Below are 21970 nucleotides of genomic sequence, written 5' to 3'. Positions count from 1 at the left end.
AAATCTTATTTTTATATATTTCAAGTTCAGTTTTTCTATTTTTTGGTTTCTTTTGTATTTTAAAAACTTTAAAAACTTGTTTCTTTATATTTTTTGCAAGAAAAATAATAGCAAATGTATTATTTTACTATGTTTCTTATTATTATTTATATGTTTTCAATTTTTAAGGTTTCTGAGATTTTTCCAAGAAAAAACACTTTTTGAAAATATCTCCCAGAAAAACCCTCGCCGAGAAATTACCCTGAACAATATAGATGAATATATATATATATATATATATATATATATATATATATATATATATATATATATATAACATAACAACTAAACACCAAGGGTTTCACAAGAGAACGAAATTCAGTTACACAAAAATAATTGGAAAAGCATAAATGATATTAAAAAAAAAGAATGAGGTTAACAACAAAAACTAAGAGAAATTGAAGAATTTTGAGAGACCTTAATCACTTTCTTCCTCCAATAAAGAATGTAGGAAATGATAAAATGGTATGATGATTTAATATCAGCAATATATAGATACATATAGTAGTGTGCACATGAAACACTTGTTACGGTAGTAGATCCATAAGAATTTCAAGAGTAACATGAAAACCTTCCTGGTATAGTATCATTTTTTTTAATTAAAAGTGTTCACATACTCCTTTGCAATGATTAGCACATAAGAAAAAGATCAACCATCTATTCTCATTCTAATTTAATGTGAAAGAAGCATGCTTCTTCCTTATGCTGTTTTGACCCACTCTCTCACACTTTCTTATATGTTTTCCTCTCTTTTGTGTCCTGTTCTTCTAACTCGAGTTAAAAATTATTTTTTCACATTAAAAAAAATCTACTAGTTTGAGTCATCTAAATACACAATTTCTCCTAAGTAATCCTTTTTCAATTACCCTTAGGATTGTGACGCAGAGCAGGCGGTACCAGTACCATGTGACCCTGGCAGGGCCAGGGAACCCGACCCACCATTTGGAATGGACGATCGAATCTAGTAGCAGGATCCGACCCCAGGTGAGTTGACTCGATGCAGGAAGATAACGTGCACCTACTCCAGAAAAGGGAAGACCCGGCTCAGCACCGATCCAGTCCCGAATTGAAGCCTTCTCGGGTCCGGGTCCGGGTTCGGACCCGAGACCCGGATCTAGTGGCCATCTTTAAAAGCACTGCTTAGGGCTGCGTGAGGGCAGTTTTTTGGAAGAATAACTACAGTTTTGTTTGTTTTTTTTCAGCAGCCTTGTTTTTTTTCCGGTCATTCTTTTCTCCTTTTTCCATTACTGTTCGTTGTTTGTCTTTTCCTTCAATTTTTATCAGCAACCTGTTCATTGACACTTGGCATTTAATACAAATAAGTTCCAGCATCACCGTCTGGGTGAGCTTTATTGTTTTAGCCTGTTCAGCACACGACTGTACATAGTCGTGCCTTCCCAACCTCCATCAAGGTCACGCGAGGGTTGGAGATCGCATCAAGAGGTCGTGTCCTCACTGCCATTATCGCAGCCTCTGAAGGCTTCATCAACTTGGTATCAGAGCCCAGACATCCTCCATTGACAGCCGCATGGCTCAAGAGGCGAGGAACGATCCGGCACACGGCAAGGAACGGGAAGAGGTCGGTACCGAAGACCCTATGATGCGCATGATGGAAATGATGACAAAAATGCAAGAGAATATGTTGCGCATGAACAAAGAAATGGTCGGGATCACCAAGAGGATGGATGGGATTGATTGTCGACTCGTTGCCATAGAATCGACGGTAGGGTCGAACTCGGCGACAACCCACCCAACCCATGGGTACCACCGTGGGTGATGGCGCAGTGAGCATCGACACAGCTGCAATGATCGCACCCAACCGAGAAGTGCTCCAGCCTACGATACTGCTGGGGAGCATTGGGGAAGGTTTGCGTGGGACTACCGACCGAGAAGTGCTCCAGCAAGGTACGCCAACGTTGAACCCTGGCATGACTGTAGCGCATCCGACCCTGGAGCCCATTGGAGAGCCTCCCATCAGCATCGTGCATACGCAGGTTTGGCACCGGCCCCCACCACAGGGGCTGCAGGCCAGACCCGGCCTGCGTGGCCCAAGTTTGCCGCCGGATCCGACTGCGGGCACGCCAACGTCAGTTCGGACCGGGATGGGTCTGTCGACCCTCCCAGCGCCTGCGCACGGGAACACGATTGCAACCCATTCACGGGTTAAGGGGATTGATCCCCTGTGGATGAATTCGGACCCCTCAGGGTCCAGTCAAGAACCAATGTTAAGTGGGTCCGGACCCGATTACCGAGGACCACCCTTTGGGTTCTCAGGAGCGGGTCCGGGTCTTGCAGCCCCATACTCAGCCTACCCAGTTGGGTTTGGTTCGCAGTTCGCTCTGAATCCAACCCAACCCGTGAGTTTTGAACCTCAAAATGGATCCCATACCGACCCAAACTTGTATCAGACCCGGACGGAGCTCCAACTTGATCTTGAGCCGGGTCTAAACCAGACCCATCATCATATGGATCGTCGATTGAGTTCAAACCAAGCCTTTTACCCCCACAACTCGATCCACGATCCAACCTATCCAAATTTGGGTCCGACGAATAGTCTAGGATTAGGCCCGACCCATATCCAGTCGGGCGAATCATCTCAGTCCTATCCCAACCCAACCCGATACCCGAACTCCAACCAACCCATTAACCCCTTACCGATCCAAAACCCGATACCTCACTCGATCCGACAACACTGTCATAACCCAAACCCGTATTACCCTACCCCTACCCATTTAGAACCCGAGAGACACCAGACCCACCCACCTTACCCTGGACCTCCTGTCATCCCGGTGCCCCAACGTCAGTCGCAGATGGCTCCCGTCCACGGGCAAGCCAGACCGAGGCAGAATCAACAGGGAGCGGCGCGACCTGAGCATCAACCACCCATCAGTGGAGTTCGTCAGCACCAGCATCCAGGCGAGCAGTACCGCACAGAGGGCGATGAAGCAGTATGGGACAACGACGCTTTCTGGAATGACTATCCTGCAGGACTAGTGGAGTCTCGACAGCAGAGAGCACCAAAGCACCCCTCCACTTACGAAGTAAAGTTGGATCTTCCGGAGTTTGCGGGATGATTCGACGCGGAGCAATTTTTCGACTGGTCTTATGCCGTGCAGTTTTTCTTTGACTACCACACCGTCGTGTCTCTCTAGCGTCTACTCGGTTGAGAGGATTAACACAGACATGGTGGGTGGAGCTGCAGTGATCAAGAGAGCGGTAGGGACTAGAGCGTATACAGTCGTGGGAGGAGATGCAGAGATTGATGCAGTCAAAATTCGTGCATTCAGATCACGCTGAGAGAGCCTACAAGGAATACCTAACCCTGCGTCAAGGCACTCAGACTGTGGCGGAGTACAATGCCGAGTTCCATCGTCTTTCTCTACGGGTGCAGATCGAGGAAACTGCCCGCTAGCAGGTCACGAGGTACATTTCTGGTCTCCGTCTTGTTATTTCTGACGACTTTAGTTGTATCACGGTTGAGACATTAGATCAGGCCAGCAGTTATGCCATGAACGTCGAGGAAAAGTTGAAACGGAGGTAGGAATATAGGACCTCCCGTAGTGAACAGTCCAGTCGTCCCAAGTCGAGTTTTCTAACCAGAGGAGCGAGCTCCTCTAGGAAGGAAGACTCAAAGTCTACCCATAGAGCAAAACTTAGCAAACCTGATCCGTCCGGACCCGCATTCAATACCCGGTCTAAAGCCAAACCTAGTGATTCTACCATCCGTTGTTTTAGGTGTCAGGAGCTAGGGCATGTCGCGTCCAGGTGCCCCACTGTGAGCAAAAACACCCATATCGTCGAAGGTACTGTGGAGTCAGCATCCGAGAGTGAGAGTGAGTCTTTGGTCGAGGATGAGGATGAGAGGGAAGTCGTAGAGTTCGACGACAACGTCGACAATTTATTATCCATCCGTCATGTCTTGACCGCACCCCGTGAGTCGACCCCTGCAAAATGGCTACGGAACAACATCTTTAGAACCCGATGCAACTGTGAGGGTCACGCATGTGATGTTATTATCGACACCGGTGCTTGTGAGAACATGGTGTCTGAGAGCGTTGTGTCTACCTTGAATCTGAGAACCGAGAAACTGTCTCACCCCTACAAGATGGTGTGGTTCAAGAAAGGAAACGAGGTTTCCATCACCCAACATTGTTTAGTTCGGTTCTCCATGGGGGAGCACTACCACGATGAGGTGTGGTGTGATGTAGCCCCTATGAGTGCGTGTCACATCCTGTTGGGTCGTCCTTGGCAGTTTGATCGCAAGACCATTCATGATGGCCGTAGGAACACGTACTCGTTCATATTTAAGGGTCATAAGATAATCCTTCTCCCCATCAAGGAGACGGGGTTTCCCACGGTAGATAAGCCTGAGCGAGTTCCCCGGCTAGCAGGACTATCCTACCGGTCTTTCTTGAACCAATGTCAGGAGGATGGTTATTGTTATGTTGTGGTGGCTAAGCCGTCGATGAGTACATCGTTACCCGTTCCTACGGACATCAGCCCCCTTATTGAAGAGTTTAGTGACATTATGCCAAATGGTCTTCCTTCCATGCGTGTCGTGCAACATGCTATTGATTTTGTGCCAGGATTGAGTCTCCCCAATCTCCCCGCGTATCGTATGAACCCCTCCGAGCATGCCGAGTTGTTGAGGCAGGTCCAGGAGTTACTACAAAAGGGCTTTATTCGTGAAAGTGTGAGCCCTTACGCGGTACCCGCCCTGCTCACCCCTAAGAAAGATGGGTCCATGCGCATGTGTGTAGATAGTCAAGCCATAAACCGCATCACTGTCAAATACCGTTTTCCCATCCCTCGTTTGGATGATATGTTTGATATGTTGGCTGGTGCTTCCATTTTCTCCAAAATCGATTTAAAAAGTGAGTATCACCAGATTCGTATCCGAGAGGGGGATGAGTGGAAGACGACATTCAAGACACGTGAGGGGTTGTATGAGTGGTTAGTCATGCCATTTGGGTTATCTAATGCCCCAAGTACTTTCATGAATATGATGACCCAAGTGCTACGCCCTTGTATAGGGAAGTTTGTCGTGGTATATTTTGATGATATTTTGATTTATAGTTCATCTTTATCTGACCATTTGAGTCACTTGCGTCAGGTCTTAGAAATTTTAAGGAGAGAAAAATTGTATGTCAATGCGAAAAAGTGTGAGTTCATGACGTCCAGTGTCGTATTCCTAAGCTTTATTGTGTCATCTGATGGAGTTAAGGCAGACCCCGCGAAAGTTCGTGCGATTGTCGATTGGCCTATCCCAAAGACTATTGGAGAGATCCGTAGTTTTCACGGGTTAGCCACTTTTTACCGACGTTTCGTGAGAAACTTCAGCACCCTCATGGCCCCTATCACGGAGTGCCTCAAGGGTACTAGTTTTCAGTGGATGCCTGCTGTGGGAAAAGCCTTTACGATCATCAAAGAGAAAATGACCAGTGCTCCTGTCTTAGCCCTTCCTGATTTTAGTGCAGTCTTTGAGGTCGAGTGTGATGCCTCCAAGGTGGGAATTGGCGCAGTCTTGATTCAGAATCGTAGACCTGTTGCATTCTTTAGTGAGAAGTTGACTCAGGCCAGGTGCCAGTACTCCACTTACGATGTTGAGTTTTATGTCGTGGAACAAGCCCTTCGTTATTGGAGACATTATCTTATTTATAAGGAATTTATCTTGTACACAGACCATGAGGCATTAAAGTATCCGAATAGTCAAAAGAAGTTGAGTGCTCGTCATGCCAAGTGGGTCAGCTTCTTGCAAGAGTACACCTTCTCGATTCACCATCAATCTGGTACCCTGAACAAATTGGCAGGCGCTCTTAGTAGGAAGAACAGCCTCCTGATGACTATGTTAGTGCAGGTCATTGGGTTCGAACAGTGCAAGGAATTATACCCCACGGACCCTGATTTCCAACAAGTTTGGGAGGGGTGCATCTCTTCAGATCGCACCATCAACCCCCGTTTTAGTATTCATAATGGTTACCTCTTCCGTGGGAACAAATTATGTGTGCCTGATTGTTAAAATATATGTAATTCATATATATATATATATATATATATATTTATATATATATATAATACCCGATAGGGGTATTTCTGTCATTTCACAAGTACCCAATAGGGGTACTTGTTTTTCTTAGTTTATTTTTCTCTTTATTTTTTGTAAAATGTATTTTTTATTTTTTGTTTTTTGCTCACTCAAAAGGGGCCCCACCATGTAGTCGATGGGGCCTCCAACGGTCACATTAGTGACCGTTGGGGGCTCCCAACGACTACATGGGGAGCCCCCTAGGTGGCTCTCCTTTTAAGGCCTCTTGGCCCTCTCCCTCTCCTTCTCTTGTGTATAAATAGGGGTGCTCCCCTCTTGTATTTTTTTACTCTTGAGAGCTCTCTCTCTTTCAATAAGAGGCATTTATATTTTTATGTTGTGTTGTCTCTTGTGGGTTTGGGTATTAGCCCCTCCTTGTTTGTTCATTAGTAGATGTTGTAAGTGCTTAGTGCACTCTTTGCTTTTCCGCATATTTCATTACATAGTATCAGAGCCTTGTGTATGCTCTTCTTTTTAATATAGCTAGTGGTGTAGCTATATTTGTTTTTTGTTTCTCTCTCCTTGATATTCTCTTGTAAGTGGTTGTTATGGAAGGAGAACAAAAGATTGATCTCTCCTTCAAGCTCAATGGTTCCAACTACATGATGTGGGCCGCCGCCATGGAAAACAACCTCAAAGGGAAAAAGCTTTGGGGATACGTTATGGGCACCATTCCAGAACCACAACTCCAACTAACTAAGATGGAAGGCGATCAAGAAAAAGCTCTTGAAGGAGATGCCCGCATAAAGGCCATTGAAGATCACCAATCTAAAATAGAAGATTGGGAGAGTAAGCATGCCAAGATTCTTGCTTGGTTCATGAACAATGTGGAGCTCAAGATTTGCGCCAACATTGCCAAATTTAGGATGGCAAATGAAGCATGGTTCTTCATGAAAGGTATGTTTACCCAAAAAGACCTTGCTCGTCAATTCTTTCTTCAAGAAAAAATCCGGACTATCAAGCAAGGAGAAATGAGTGTTAGGGATTACTTTAGCACTCTTGGCCCTCTATGGGATGAGCTATCCTTACTAGAACCAAAATGGGTTTCTAGTATAGATGTGGAATTAAGGAGAGAACAAATGGAAAAAGAACACTTTTTCCAATTTTTACATGGGCTTAGGCCCGAATATGAACAAGTTAGATCCTCCCTCCTACATAGATCAAAGCCTCTTCCCTTGGAAGATGCCATTGCCGAAATATGCCAAGAAGAAACCCGTCTTGGCATGATTAAAAGAGGAAATGATGTCTTGGCCGTATCCAAACCCGGCAACCATATGAAAACCTACAAACCTCCACATTTTGGAAGACAAAATAACTATAATGGCAACTATAGAAAAGCCATTTGCCATCATTGTCAAGAACCGGGTCATATAAGACCTAATTGCCCTAAGTTGAATGAAGCACCAAAAAATAAAGTTGCTTCCGTTGAAGAAGCTACTCAAAAGAAAGAGGAAGCAATCAAAGGAACAAACTCTTTTTCTCTTGCTCAACTATCGGAGGCACTACAAACTCTACTCAAGATTCCATCAACTTCGGGTGCCGCCGTAGCTTACTCCTCTCCTCCAGGTATGTCGTCTTGGATCCTTGACTCTGGAACTTCCTTCCATATGACCCCCCTTGAAAATGAGCTTTCCGATTTATGTAATAATTTTAAAAACTCCTATGTTTCAACTGCCGATGGTACATCTTTACAAGTTAAAAGTCTTGGAACCTTAAACTTTTCAAAAGACTTCTTTGTGCCAAACGTGAGAGTTGTACCTCAACTTAATTTAAATCTCCTCTCTGTTGCTCAAATATGCGATCATGGATGTAAAATCTCCTTCTCAACTAAGGATTGCTCTATACAGGATCTCCGGTCCGGGAAGCTGATTGGGCAAGGCCATAGAAGGGGAGATCTCTATTACATGAGCAACTTGAAACTCTCCATTAACTCTTTTTGTAACCATGTCCAAGATAAAAATATTGATATTTGGCATCAAAGACTTGGACATCCAAGTTTCTCAAAAATGTACTCCTTTCCATTTGGAAAGAAATTTTGTAATGAGAAACATTTTGTTTGCAAGAATTGTATTTTTGGCAAAATGAAATCTACTCCTTTTCCAAACCGGACTTTTGTATCCAAAAGACCTTTTGAGTTAGTCCATTCGGACGTTTGGGGTCCTTCCCCCGTCATGTCTAAAGGAGGGTACTCCTATTATGTCACTTTCATCGATGACTATACTAGGTATGTATGGATCTACTTTCTCAATTTAAAATCCGAAGTCTTTGAGTTTTTTAAAAAATTTCATATGATAGTTAAAAATCAATTTTCAAGTAATATCTCTACTCTTAGATCCGATTCGGGTGGAGAATATTTATCAAATGAATTTCAAAACTATTTAGAAGTAAATGGGATTTGTCATCAAAGATCGTGTCCTAGGACTCCTCAACAAAACGGCTTGGCCGAAAGAAAGCATAGACATATCATGGAAACCACTAGGACACTCCTTATTTCCAAAGAAATTCCAAAGAATTTTTGGGCCGAAGCGGCCTTAACCTCAACTTATTTAATAAATAGAATGATATCTTCATCCTTACAAAATACATCTCCATACGAAAAACTATTTAAAAGAACACCTGACTTCAATAGATTAAGAGTTTTTGGATGTAAATGTTTTGTCCTTACTCATAAACGGGACAAATTATCTCCTAAAGCTATTGAATGCGTTTTCTTGGGTTATGGAGAAAATCAAAAGGGTTTTAGATGTTTTGACTTGAAAAATAACAAACTCTATGTATCCAAAGATGTAACATTTTTGGAAAATGAAAATGGTTTTGTGAAAACTAAAGATATTGACGAAAGTGAATATACTTTTTTATTTGATCTTCTATCTCAAGAAGATGAGACTCCTCAAGAAGAGGAAATCTCTAATGAGTCTTTGAATGAACTAGAGGAAATCCCTCTTGATAATGCTGTAGATGAGAATAATAGACCAATCCAAACATATGTTAGGCGTGGTCAACAAACTCAGATAAGTGCCTTAGAAAAATACTCTCAAGGATCCGACATTGAAGAAACATCTTTAAGGAGATCCAGTCGGATCTCCAATCCTCCAAATAGGTTTGTTTCCTATGAGTCCCTAACTCCTAGATATAGAGCATGTCTAATTGCATTACATTCATTTCATGAACTTTCACACTATAATGAGGCCAAAAATATTCCCCAATGGGTTGAAGCCATGAACTTAGAGCTTAGTGCCCTTGAAAAAGCAAAAACTTGGGAAATAACTTCGTTACCCACTGGAAAGAAATCAATAGGATGTAGATGGGTCTTCAAAATTAAAACCAAGAGTGATGGTTCATTAGAACGTTATAAAGCACGATTAGTAGCTAAAGGATATGCTCAGGAATATGGTATAGATTATGAAGAAACCTTCGCACCTGTTGCTAGAATGACTAGTGTTAGGACTCTTATTGCTATTGCGTCTGTAAAGAAATGGACTATCTATCAACTTGATGTTAAGAATGCATTTCTAAATGGCGAATTAAATGAAGAAGTTTACATGGATCCCCCACCAGGAGTATGTATTGGTAAAAATAAAATTCTTAAACTTAAAAAGGCATTATATGGTTTAAAACAAGCTCCAAAGGCTTGGCATGATAGATTTAGTAATGTAATGACAAGTTTAAATTTTCGTTCATGTTATACTGACACTGCTTTGTTTGTGAAAAGTGCAGGGTCTTCTGTAGTTATTTTACTACTTTATGTTGATGATATGATCATCACGGGAAGTGATGAGCAAGGCATTAATGATATTAAAAAGGTTTTGAAAGAAAATTTTGATATGTCTGACCTTGGTTTCTTAAGATATTTTTTAGAAATTGAAGTGGCGTACTCTCCTCGAGGGTACATTCTCTCTCAGATGAAACTTGCTGCTGACATCTGTTCCAAATCGGGTATCTCCGATGACAAGAAGACAGAAACCCCAGAAGTCATCAATGCAAAATTAAGGTTGGAAGATGGAACACCTCTCGAGGATCCTACTCCCTACCGGCAACTTGTTGGGTCTCTAACCTATCTATCCATCACACGGCCAGACATTGCTCATGCCGTCCACTCTGTCAGTCAGTTTCAACATGCACCTACAACCGTGCACATGAGTGCAGTCTTAAGGATTGTCAGATATATCAAAAATACCATAACTAAGGGAGTTTTTCTTTCTTCTGCCTCGTCACTTGATTTAATTGCTTATACTGATGCAGATTGGGTAGGAAATCCCAATGACCGTGTCTCAACTACCGGTTTTTGTGTTTTCTTAGGTGACTCTATGATTTCGTGGAGATGCAAGAAGCAACACAAAGTATCATTGTCCTCGACGGAAGCAGAATATCGTGCTATGGCCACTACAACCATGAAACTTGTGTGGCTAAGAAGCCTCCTCAGTGATATGGGCATTGTCATCTCTACTCCTTCGAAGATGTGTTGTGACAACAAAAGCGCAATCTATATTGCAAGCAATCACACCTTCCATAAGCGTACTAAACATATTGAGATGGACTGCCATTACGTTCGGGATGAATACCTAAGAGGAACTATAGCACTACCTTACGTCACATCAGAGTACCAGTTGGCGGACTTCTTCACTAAGGCTCTTGCGGCTCCTCGGTTTTTGTTTCTCCTTAACAAGCTTTCGGTTATATCCCCGTAAAGCTTGAGGGAGGGTGTTAAAATATATGTAATTCATATATATATATATATATATATATATACTTTTATATATATATATAATACCCGATAGGGGTATTTCTATCATTTCACAAGTACCCGATAGGGGTACTTGTTTTTCTTAGTTTATTTTTCTCTTTATTTTTTGTAAAATGTATTTTTTATTTTTTGTTTTTTGCTCACTCAAAAGGGGCCCCACCATGTAGTCGATGGGGCCTCCAACGGTCACATTAGTGACCGTTGGGGGCCCCCAACGACTACATGGGGAGCCCCCTAGGTGGCTCTCCTTTTAAGGCCTCTTGGCCCTCTCCCTCTCCTTCTCTTGTGTATAAATAGGGGTGCTCCCCTCTTGTATTTTTTTACTCTTGAGAGCTCTCTCTCTTTCAATAAGAGGCATTTATATTTTTATGTTGTGTTGTCTCTTGTGGGTTTGGGTATTAGCCCCTCCTTGTTTGTTCATTAGTAGATGTTGTAAGTGCTTAGTGCACTCTTTGCTTTTCCGCATATTTCATTACACTGATTTCTCCCTTAGGCTTCAGTTGATTTCTGAATTACATGAAGGAGGGTTGGCAGGGCATTTCGGACATGATAAAACGTTCACTCTGTTGGATGAACGATACTTTTGGCCCAAAATGCGCAAAGATGTTGTCAAGTTCATTCAAGGTTGTCATGTGTGTCAAGTGTCCAAGGGTCATCGTCAGAATAGTGGTCTGTATACTCCATTACCCATTCCTGAACGGTCGTGGGAGCACGTATCTATGGATTTTATCGTGGGCCTCCCCAGAACGCCACGTCGTTTTGATTCAATTTTAGTCGTTGTTGACCGGTTCTCCAAAATGACTATTTTTGTCCCGTGTAAGCGAACCACCGATGTCTCTTTAGTAGCGTCCTATTATTTCAAGGACATCGCTCGCTTCCATGGTCTACCCCACACAATCACTTCTGATCGTGACACGCATTTTATGAGCCACTTTTGGAAATCGTTATGGGCCTTATTGAAGACCAAGCTTCAGTTCAGTAGTGCGTACCACCCCCAGACCGATGGCCAAACCAAAGTTGTGAACCGCACCTTAAGAAACTTGTTACGGAGCCTATTAGGGGAAAATGTTAAAACCTAGGATCTAGTCTTGCCTCAAGCCGAGTTTGCATATAATAGTTTCATCAATAGGTCCACGAGCAAGTCTCCTTTTCAAGTGGTTTATGGTCGGTCGCCCACTCATGTCGTCGATCTAGCTCCAGTGTCCAGTCTCCCTGACCCCGCCCCAGACGCCTTTGATGCCGTTGAATACATGCATGATATACATAGGCAAGTCCGGGCCAAACTCATTGAGAGTTACGAAGCGTACAAAGCCTTCGTTGACCAAGGTCGTCGCGACTATCAGTTTCAAGTTGGTCAGTTTGTATGGGTTTACCTGCGTCCTGAGCGTTTTCCCGTGGGCACTTATAATAAACTGAGCCCTAAGAAATATGGTCCATTCCAGGTCCTACGACGATTAGGTTCGAATGCCTACCTCCTAGAACTGCCTAACGATTGGAACATTTCCCCAATTTTCAATGTGTCTGATCTATATGCTTACTGAACGAGATCGACTAAACCTTAAGCGACTGAAGGCTCAATCTGAAGAAGGCACTCATCTGAGAAGTGCCCGAGCACGCCGCAACGATCGCAGCTATACTCCGCCTCCCGAGGGTTAGGCTCCCCAGAATCCACCACAACAACCCGCTGATGAACCTGGACGAAGGAGGGCACCCTCCCGCCTACCCGTGAAAAAACCTCGGCCTAAGTTGTCGCCAATGGAACCTGGAAGGCCAAAGGTAGCGGGGTGCACCACTCATCCGTGAAAACAGGCAACGGAGAGCAATAGGACCCAAACTCAGTCGCAAAACCCTCGGGTCGACCCTGACTCAAAGAGGGGCCACCCTCCGAAGAAAAGCGAGTGCGAGCTGTATACGAGGACCCGCCAGGACTACTAGTAGGGTTACCGGATGCGTCCATCTTACAACTGACACAAAGAATAAAAACTTACCCCAATTAGGCCAAAACTACAATAATAAGGAAAAGGAGACAGCTACTCACAGTGCAACAGGATGCTCGGTAGTCGAGACTTTACTCTTCACAACCTCTGGCTCTGATACCAATTTTGTAACGCCCCAAAATTTCTTAACTTGACAATTAAAGTTTTTTGAGGAAAATCCCTGAAAGTTTGAACTCTGTTGTTCTGAAAACCCTTCAAAAAGTATCTTTCTACTTTGAAAATCAAGTTTTTTGCAAATCCCAAGCACGTTAGCTCGACAATCCAAACATGACCACGACGATGAATAGCAGACAGTTGAAAAGAGTACTAAATCCTTAATAAAAAGTCATTGTACAAGGAAAATCAACAGGAGGCCCAGCCCCCCAGATTTAAAACAAAAACCCAAAACTCAAAACCCTGCAACGACAGCCAGAAATCTGGAAGGAAATATAGTCTCGAGTAAGGAAAACCAGTATCTCATTTTGTAACTCACTGCAGAGTTCGAACGTTGATACTTGCGTTCTTACACAAGAGGGCAAGGGGATTGCCCCCCTGCCGGACAACACAAGGCAGAGGGCTCGCCCCCCTACTGGAAAACACAAGGCAGGGGGGGGAGGAAACCCCCTTGCCGAAAGCCACCACCCCCTCCTGACGAGGCCGCAGGCAGAGGGGTTCGCTCCCCCCTCTCATGCGGGGAAACAGGAAGATGAGGGAGACTCACCTGGAGGTCGCCGGCGGAGGCAGACAGTGCCGGACGGAGGTGGGTAGCGAGCGCCGGCGATGGCAGGGACGACGACGGCTGGAAGGAGGTGGGGGAAAAATCGGGGCATCGGGGAGAGGAGAGGCGACGGGGAGGGGAAAGCATTTGATGCCCCCCCCCCTCCTGCCTGCTTCATTTATAAGCAGGAAAAGGGGGAGTGGGCGCCGCTCGATAGGCCCTTACGACCTACTAATAGCCGTCCCCTCACGGGGCTCGGATCCGAGTCGAATCTGGATCCGACCCGGGTCCGGGATGATTAAATTTTTTTTCCCGGTTATTATATCCTAACCCCCTTAAACAAATTCTATCCACAAAATTTTCATTAATATTATTTTTCAATGTACAACTCTGGGTATTTTTCCCGGATATCCGCTTCAGGTTCCCAAGTACATTAGTCGATTCCATGATGTTGCCATCGGATCTTTACAAAAGGTATTGTCCTCGATCTCAACACCCGATCGCGACGGTCGATGATTTTTATCGGTCTTTCCTCGAAATTCATATCCTCATCAATGTGAATGTCGTCAAACTTGATGATGTAGGAAGGATCGTGAACATACTTTCTTAACATAGATACATGGAAGACGTTATGAATCTATGCATATTGAGGAGGCAATGCTACGCGATAAGCTGCTTCGCCGATGCGATCCAAAATCTCAAAAGGGCCAACGAATCGGGGACTTAGCTTCCCTTTCTTTCCAAAACGAAAAAACCCCTTGGTCGGAGAAACCTTGACGAACACCATGTCTCCTATTAGAAAAACGAGCTCTCGACGACGACGATCAGCGTAACTTTTCTGTCGGCTCTTAGCTGAACGGAGACGATCCCGGATCATTCGCACCTGTTCCGAATAATGTTGAAGCACAAGAGGATCCTCCTGTCTTCTTTCTCCTACTTCATCCCAATACACGGGCCATCGGCACAGCCTTTCGTATAAGGCTTCATAGGGAGCCATGTTGATACTAGCGTGGATACTATTATTATACGCAAACTCCGCTAAACTGAGATGGGAATCCCATTCACCCTTCCACTCCAACATGCAGGCCCGCAACATATCCTCCGGGGTCTGAATAGTCCGCTCAGACTGACCATGAGTCTGAGGGTGGAAAGTCGTGCTAAAGCTCAACTTGGTGCCTAGAACCTATTGGAGCTGCCCCCAGAATCTCGACGTGAATCTTGGATCACGGTCAGAAACAATAGAAACCGGAACACCGTGGAGTCTTACAATCTCGCGGATATAAAGATCGGCCAGGCTGTCAAGAGACTGGCCGAGGCGGATAGGTAGAAAATGCGCTGACTTGGTGAGTCTATCGACGATCACCCAAATCGCGTCGTGCTTGCGTCGAGTCCTAGGAAGGCCAACTACAAAGTCCATGGTGATTCCCTCCCACTTCCATTCTGGGATATCCAAGGGCTGCAACGCTCATCCTGGCCGCTGATGCTCGATCTTTACCTGCTGACAGATAAGGCATCTTGAGACGAACTCAGCCACATCCTTCTTCATGCCATTCCACCAAAAATTCCTCTGCAGGGCTTTCAGCATCTTTGTGCTCACCGGGTGGACGGTATATCTCGACTTATGGGCTTCAGTTAAAATTTCACTCCTCAGGGTGGGGTCATTTGGGACCCAAAGGCGCTGCCCAAGCCAAACACTGTCTCCTTCCCCCATGCGGAAAGAAGAACCATCACACAAAGCTTGCGATCTCAACTCTTCAAAGCGAGAGTCGCCCTTTTGGCTGGCAACGATCCTAAGGAACAGGTCAGGTCGAATTACCAAATTCGACAACCTCACCGAACCGGGTGCTACAGAAAACGGATTCCAGGATGCAAGGTCTTCGAGCAACTTCCAACTTGTTGATAACACACTGGCGAGAACCCCTGACGACTTGCGAGTGAGGGCGTCAGCAACCACGTTTGCCTTGCCCGGGTGGTAAGAAAGGAAAAAATCATAGTCTTTCAAAAATTCAAGCTAGCAATGTTGTCGCATATTCAATTCTTTTTGGGAGAAGAGGTACTTAAGGCTCTTGTGGTCGGTAAACGCTTCGAATTGTTCTCCATATAGGTAATGACGCCAAATCTTTAGAGCAAAAACGACAGCAGCTAATTCGAGATCATGCGTCAGGTAGTTCTTCTCGTGAAGCTTAAGCTGGCGAGAGGCATACGCAATTACCCTTCCATTCTGCATAAGAACGCCTCTCAGGCCCGATCCGCAAGCGTCGGTATAAATTACGAAGCCGCCCTGGGACTTTCTTCACTCCGCTGCTCTGCAGTTGCTGCTGCTGCTGGTACGTTGGTTGGGGTTGTTGCTGATGAGGAAGCTGAGGTACTCCACCCGACTGCCTGAATTCATCGACCGCCTTTTTGCGACAATCACGAGCATAGTGACCCAGCTTACCGCAATACAAACAACCCCCTGTATCCAAGGGGCATGGTTGTCCGACGTGAGATCCCTTGCACCTAGCGCATCCATTCCCTGCGGGTCGTCGAGGCGGTGGGCGATTCTGCTAGCGTTGCCTCTTTGCAGGTGGTCCTTGTTGCTTCCCTCCTTCGAACTTAACGAGAAAAGGTGATCGCCGCACCTGACCATGAGACTGTGCTTTCTTCTGGTCACCTCCAGATACAGGTGGCTTTTTAACATGTGCCGCTCTCGAACGTTCCCAATCATCATTTAAGAGAGTCGTTGCTTCAACTGCTACTGAGAAGGTCACGGGCGTGCTTGAAAGGACCCGGTACCTGAGTCCTTCCTTTAGGCCACAGACAAATTTGCCTGCTCACTCGCGTTCACTATACAAAAGGGTAGGGCAGTACTGTTCCAATTGCTGAAATGTGGCGATGTAATCGCCCAACGATAAGCTGCCCTGACACAGCTCCAAGAATTCCACCTTTTTCTTTTCCCTCGCATGAGGAGGAAAGTAATTTTCGTAAAACACACGCCTAAAAGCGTCTCATGGGATGACCTCTGCATTCGGGAAATGCCTTTTCCGAGTCGCGTCCCACCAAACTCTAGCATTGTCCTTCAATCGGAAGGACCCAAATAAAGTCTTCTTTTCATCGAAAACCGAAAGGACCAAAAACACCCTTTTGATTTCTTGGATCCACTACTCTGCGGCGTCGGGATCTACCTTGTCGGAGAAAGTTGGAGGGTCTAGCTTTAAGAATTTCTCGTAAGTGACCCCCGAATCAGTAGGAACACACTCTCTTTGTGTGGTGACCTGACTTTTGATCGCCTCGGCCAAAGTGCTGAGGGTATCCATCACGAATCCCCTTTGCTCAGACCATTCGTCGGCGGAATCTTATTTCGAACTTCTCCTCATCCTTGAAAATAATACAACGAACTAAGTTAAGCTAAAGACTAAAACAACAACATATTATATTTCATCATCCCTTTTTGTACAAAGTATCCAGAATATTCAGCAATGCCGATACAAAAACATCAAAATGAGAGCAGTCTAGTACAAAAAGTATATAGACCCAGACCAACTCTTAACATCCAAGACTCCCTTCAAACGAGACCAGAGAACTAACAGAGATATTCCCTCATATTCCCTGTGCGTCTAAATCTGCGCTTGGGGGTAAATGGGAGATCATCGTCATCCTCCGAGAGATATTCCCCGTAAAAAGGAGTAGCAGGCGTGTATTCTGGAGAATACGACACATCCGAGTCTGAAACATAAATGGTCGGAGACTCAGGCACAACAATCGGCATTAAAGAGGCTGGCGTATGAAACTCTGACGGAGTTGGGGTCTTGCCTAAAACTGTTGGCTCGACCCGAGGCGGTGGAGGAGGAGACGCCCCCTTGTTTGCTGGGGTGGGGAAGGCCACAGCGACAGGGGCTGGAGGAACGGGATCGACTAAACCTTGAGCGACTGAAGGCTCAATCTGACGAAGGCACTGATCTGAGAAGTGCCCAAGCACGCCGCAACGATCGCAGCTATACTCCGCCTCCCGAGGGTTAGGCTCCCCAGAATCCACCACAACAACCCGTTGATGAACCTGGACGAAGGAGGGCACCCTCCCGCCTACCCGTGAAAAAACCTCGGCCTAAGTTGTCGCCAATGGAACCTGGAAGGCCAAAGGTAGCGGGGTGCACCACTCATCCGTGAAAACAGGCAACGAAGAGCAATAGGACACAAACTCGGTCGCAAAACCCTCGGGTCGACCCTGACTCAAAGAGGGGCCACCCTCCGAAAAAAAGCGAGTGCGAGCTGTATACGAGGACCCGCCAGGACTACTAGTAGGGTTACCGGATGCGTCCATCTTACAACTGGCACAAAGAATAAAAACTTACCCCAATTAGGCCAAAACTACAATAATAAGGAAAAGGGGACAGCTACTCACAGTGCAACAGGATGCTCGGTAGTCGAGACTTTACTCTTCACAACCTCTTGCTCTGATACCAATTCTGTAACGCCCCGAAATTTCTTAACTTGACAATTAAAGTTTTTTGAGGAAAATCCCTGAAAGTTTGAACTCTGTTGTTCTGAAAACCCTTCAAAAAGTATCTTTCTACTTTGAAAATCAAGTTTTTTGCAAATCCCAAGCACGTTAGCTCGACAATCCAAACATGACCACGACGATGAATAGCAGACAGTTGAAAAAAGTACTAAATCCTTAATAAAAAGTCATTGTACAAGGAAAATCAACAGGAGGCCCAGCCCCCCAGATTTAAAACAAAACCCAAAACTCAAAACCCTGCAACGACAACCAGAAATCTGGAAGGAAAAGTATAGTCTCGAGTCAGGAAAACCAGTATCTCATTTTGTAACTCACTACAGAGTTCGAACGTTGATACTTGCATTCTTACGCAAGGCTAAGCTCTGCTGTCGAACCCTACCAATCCATGGCAGGGTTGAGACTACGGCAATAAAAAGAAGAGTGACATATATATGTATGAAATAGCAGAAGCAACAACAAATGAAATCAACAGGGACCAGGATCGCGAAACCGCGTCCTGAAAGTAAAAGACAAGAAAGGAAAGTGCAAAAAGAAAAGCCTTGGCACATATAGCGCGACGACAACGAAAAGTAAAGTAGAGAAAGGAAACGGGACCAGGATCGCGAAACCGCGTCCTGGAAGTAAAAGACAATAAAGAAAGGTACACAAAAAGGAAAGCCTTGGCACATATAGCGCGATGGCAATGATAAGTAAAGTACAGTAAAAGTAAAGTGCAAGAAAAGTAAAGTGCGGGAAAGGACGTACATATATACTATATGTAAATGTTTTAATTTATTGGTTAAGTCCTTTGTTTTTAGCAATTCGTTGTTCCTGCTCCTTTTTACGCAAACCCCTACCTAGAAGGGGTGCGAGGGTCTATACGCTTGCGAGCGTAAGTGATCACTGTCTCAGGCCGCGTAGCACGAGAAGGCTCTGTGGTGCAACCTGCAAAGCTACAAGAGGTCAATGCGCCATAATTCAACGAGGAACGGGTCCGGTAAGACCTGCAATGGTACCGGACCCCAGAAAATAGGGGACAGAGGCAGCAAGGCAGTGGAGGGAGCGGAGGCTCCCTGCCAAAACCACCTCAAAAGGAAACAGGGCAGGGGACAGAACCCCCCTCCTGACGGGAAGCAAAAGGGAGAGCAGGGGGAGCTTCGCCCCCTTTTGGAAAGCACAAGGTAGGGGCAAAGCCCCCTGCCGAGGAGCACAGGAAGGCAGGGCATAAGGCAGGGGGGGTGAAACCCCCTGCCGGAAAACATAAGAGGGCAGGGGCCTAGCCCCCTATCGGAAGGCACAAGGCAGGGGGCCTAGCCCCCTGCCGAAAGGCACAAGGCAGGGGGGGCTCGCCCCCTACCGAAAGCACAAGGCAAGGGGGGCGAGCCCCCCTGCCGGAAGGCACAAGGCAAGGGGGTGAAACCCCCTGCCAAATAACGCAAGGCAGGGGGCGAGCCCCTGTTGGAAAGCACAAGGCAGGGGGGCTCGTCCCCTGCCAGAAAGCACAAGGCGGGGGGGGGGGGGGAACCCCCCTGCTGGAAACCTCCAAAAGGCAGGGGGCTAGCCCCCCTGCTGGAAACCTCCAAAAGGCAGGGGGCTAGCCCCCTTGACGGAAGCCACAAAAAGGCATGGGGGCTTGCCCCCCTGCTGGAAACCTCCAAAAGGCAGGGGGCTAGCCCCCTTGACGGAAGCCACAAAAAGGCATGGGGGCTTGCCCCCCTGCCGGAAATCACAAGGCAGGGGGGGGCCGAAACCCCCCTGCCGGAAGCCACCACCACCCTCCTGACGAGGACGCAGGCGGAGGGGTTCGCTCCCCCCTCTCATGCGGGGAAACAGGAAGACGAGGGAGAGGGGGACTCACCTAGAGGTCGCCGACGGAGGCAGACAGTGTCGGACGGAGGTGGGTAGCGGGCGCTGGCAGGTGTCGGCGATGGCAGGTGGCAAAGACGGCGACGGCTGGAAGGAGGTGGGGGAAAAATCGCGGCGTCGGGGAGAGGAGAGGCGACGGGGAGGGGAAAGCATTTGATGCCCCCCCCCTCCCGCCTGCTTCATTTATAAGCAGGAAAAGGGGGAGCGGGTGCCGCTCGGTAGGCCCTTACGACCTACCGATAGCCGTCCCCTCACGGGGCTCGGATCCGGATCCGACCCGGGTCCGGGATGATTAAATTTTTTTTTCGGTTATTACAGTTTTAGCCTGTTTAGCACACGACTGTACACAGTCGTGCCTTCCCAGCCTCCATCAAGGTCACGCGAGGGTTGGAGATCGCATCAAGAGGCTGTGTCCTCACTGCCATTATCGCATCGCAGCCTCTGAAGGCTACATCAGATTGGCTAGGGATCATGATACTATACACTTGTACATATAGTGCAACCAATAGAAACTACCAGTTTCCACCCACCTGTTAAAATGTAAAACTGTACATATATGTATATATAATAATATTATATTATTATATATATATATATAAATACATTTTTCATTTCTTTCTTTTCTGTAATTTTTTTTCCTTTATTTTTATTTTTTGTCTTTATGTCATCTAGTTCAGTTTGAACTAGAATGACTGTTGCTAGTCAAGTCCTGTCCAGACTTGACTAGCAATAGAGTTGTTGGACTGACACATTCCAACAGCTCTAAATAGAGCTGTTGGACTGTGCCCAACAGCTCTATTGAGTCCTCTTTCAGCTGTGTATATAAAGGGGCGCAGCCCCTCTTGTATTTTACTCCAATGCTTCTTAAGCAATTGGTTTTTCATATCAATAAAGAATACATTTTTATTTTTATTTTGTTTTCAGTTATACCCTTTTTAAGGGTTATGCTTTAGTGTCATTCTTGACACTTGCTCTTGTTAATCTAAGCTCGTGTTTCGAAGATCCCCATTTCATTTCATGGTATCAGAGCCGCGGAAGTACTAAATCTTGAGGAAAAGCTGCCTCGGTTTCCGTGCCCGTTTGCAAAAGTGTTCGCCACTTGAAGAGAAGTGTTTTATCACTTCATTGGAGAAGATTTCACATCTTGTTGTATTGTTTTTTTTTTCTTTCTTTTTCATTTTCCTTCTTGTTTCTCTTCTATCCCTATTCTTTCTCTCCTTGTAATCGATGGATGACAATGATAAAGTCACCATCATGCCTATGAAACTAAGCGATACGAACTATGTAACATGGGCTTCAATCATGAAGCACCATATATGGGGAAAAGGCTTATGGGGGATTGTGGATGGTTCCGATTCGGAACCTAAGCTATCTCTTACTAAAAAGGAGGGAGATAAAGAGGTCCCTCTATCGGAAGAAGAGAAAATCAAGGCTATTGCCTCATACGAGAAGAAATGGAAAGAATGGAGAATATCTCATGCGAAGATAATGTCATGGCTTATCAATAGCATTGACATTAAAAAATGCTCAAGTCTTGCCAAATTTGATCATGCCGATAAGGCATGGGAATACCTTAAGAATATGTATTCCCTTAAAGATATTGCACACGTGTGCAACCTCCAAGAAAAAGTTCGAATGATGACACAAGGAGACAAAACTATTCGTGAATATTACAATGGGTTGTCCGAACTTTGAGAAGAACTTTCCCTTTTAGAACCAAAGTGGCATTGTGCCGAAGACATCGAGCTTCGTCAGAAACAACTCGATGCTGAACATTTTTAACAGTTTATCACTGGATTAAGGCCGGAATTTGAAACCACTAAATCGGCCCTACTTCACCGGGGAAAAATTCCTTCTATTGTTGAAACTATTGAAGAGTTAACAATGGAAGAAAATCGTCTCCGGAAAGGTTCTTTAAAAATTGAAGATGATTCCGTTTTAGCCGTGTCTAGACCAGGGAATCATGTTCGATCATATAGGCCTCCTCACTTTAACCGACAAAATGGTGACTATGATAAGAAGAAAGTTATTTGTCATCACTGTCATGAACCGGGACACTATAGGC

General features: G+C 45.4%; 2 protein-coding genes across 4 annotated transcripts in view; one reads left to right on the top strand and one right to left on the bottom strand.

Annotated features, from left to right (window-relative positions):
* The window catches only part of LOC149814729 (vesicle transport protein GOT1-like), a 48342-nt gene that overhangs the window by 19993 nt on the left and 6379 nt on the right, over positions 1-21970 (bottom strand). The gene's annotated exons all lie outside the window — the stretch shown is intronic.
* On the top strand, positions 4079-13612 carry LOC149814730 (uncharacterized). The gene is made up of 4 exons (XM_089990420.1): positions 4079-5076; positions 5236-5340; positions 5749-5953; positions 13343-13612. Exons 1-4 carry the CDS (start codon positions 4079-4081, stop codon positions 13610-13612), a joined length of 1578 nt encoding a protein of 525 aa, XP_089846546.1.

This window comes from Nuphar pumila, chromosome 15 (genome assembly GCF_984573655.1).
Source record: "Nuphar pumila chromosome 15, dmNupPumi1.hap1.1, whole genome shotgun sequence".
Lineage (NCBI taxonomy): Eukaryota > Viridiplantae > Streptophyta > Magnoliopsida > Nymphaeales > Nymphaeaceae > Nuphar > Nuphar pumila.
The sequence above is the reverse complement of the archived record's forward strand: the minus strand, read 5'-3'. Positions and strand labels throughout refer to the sequence as shown.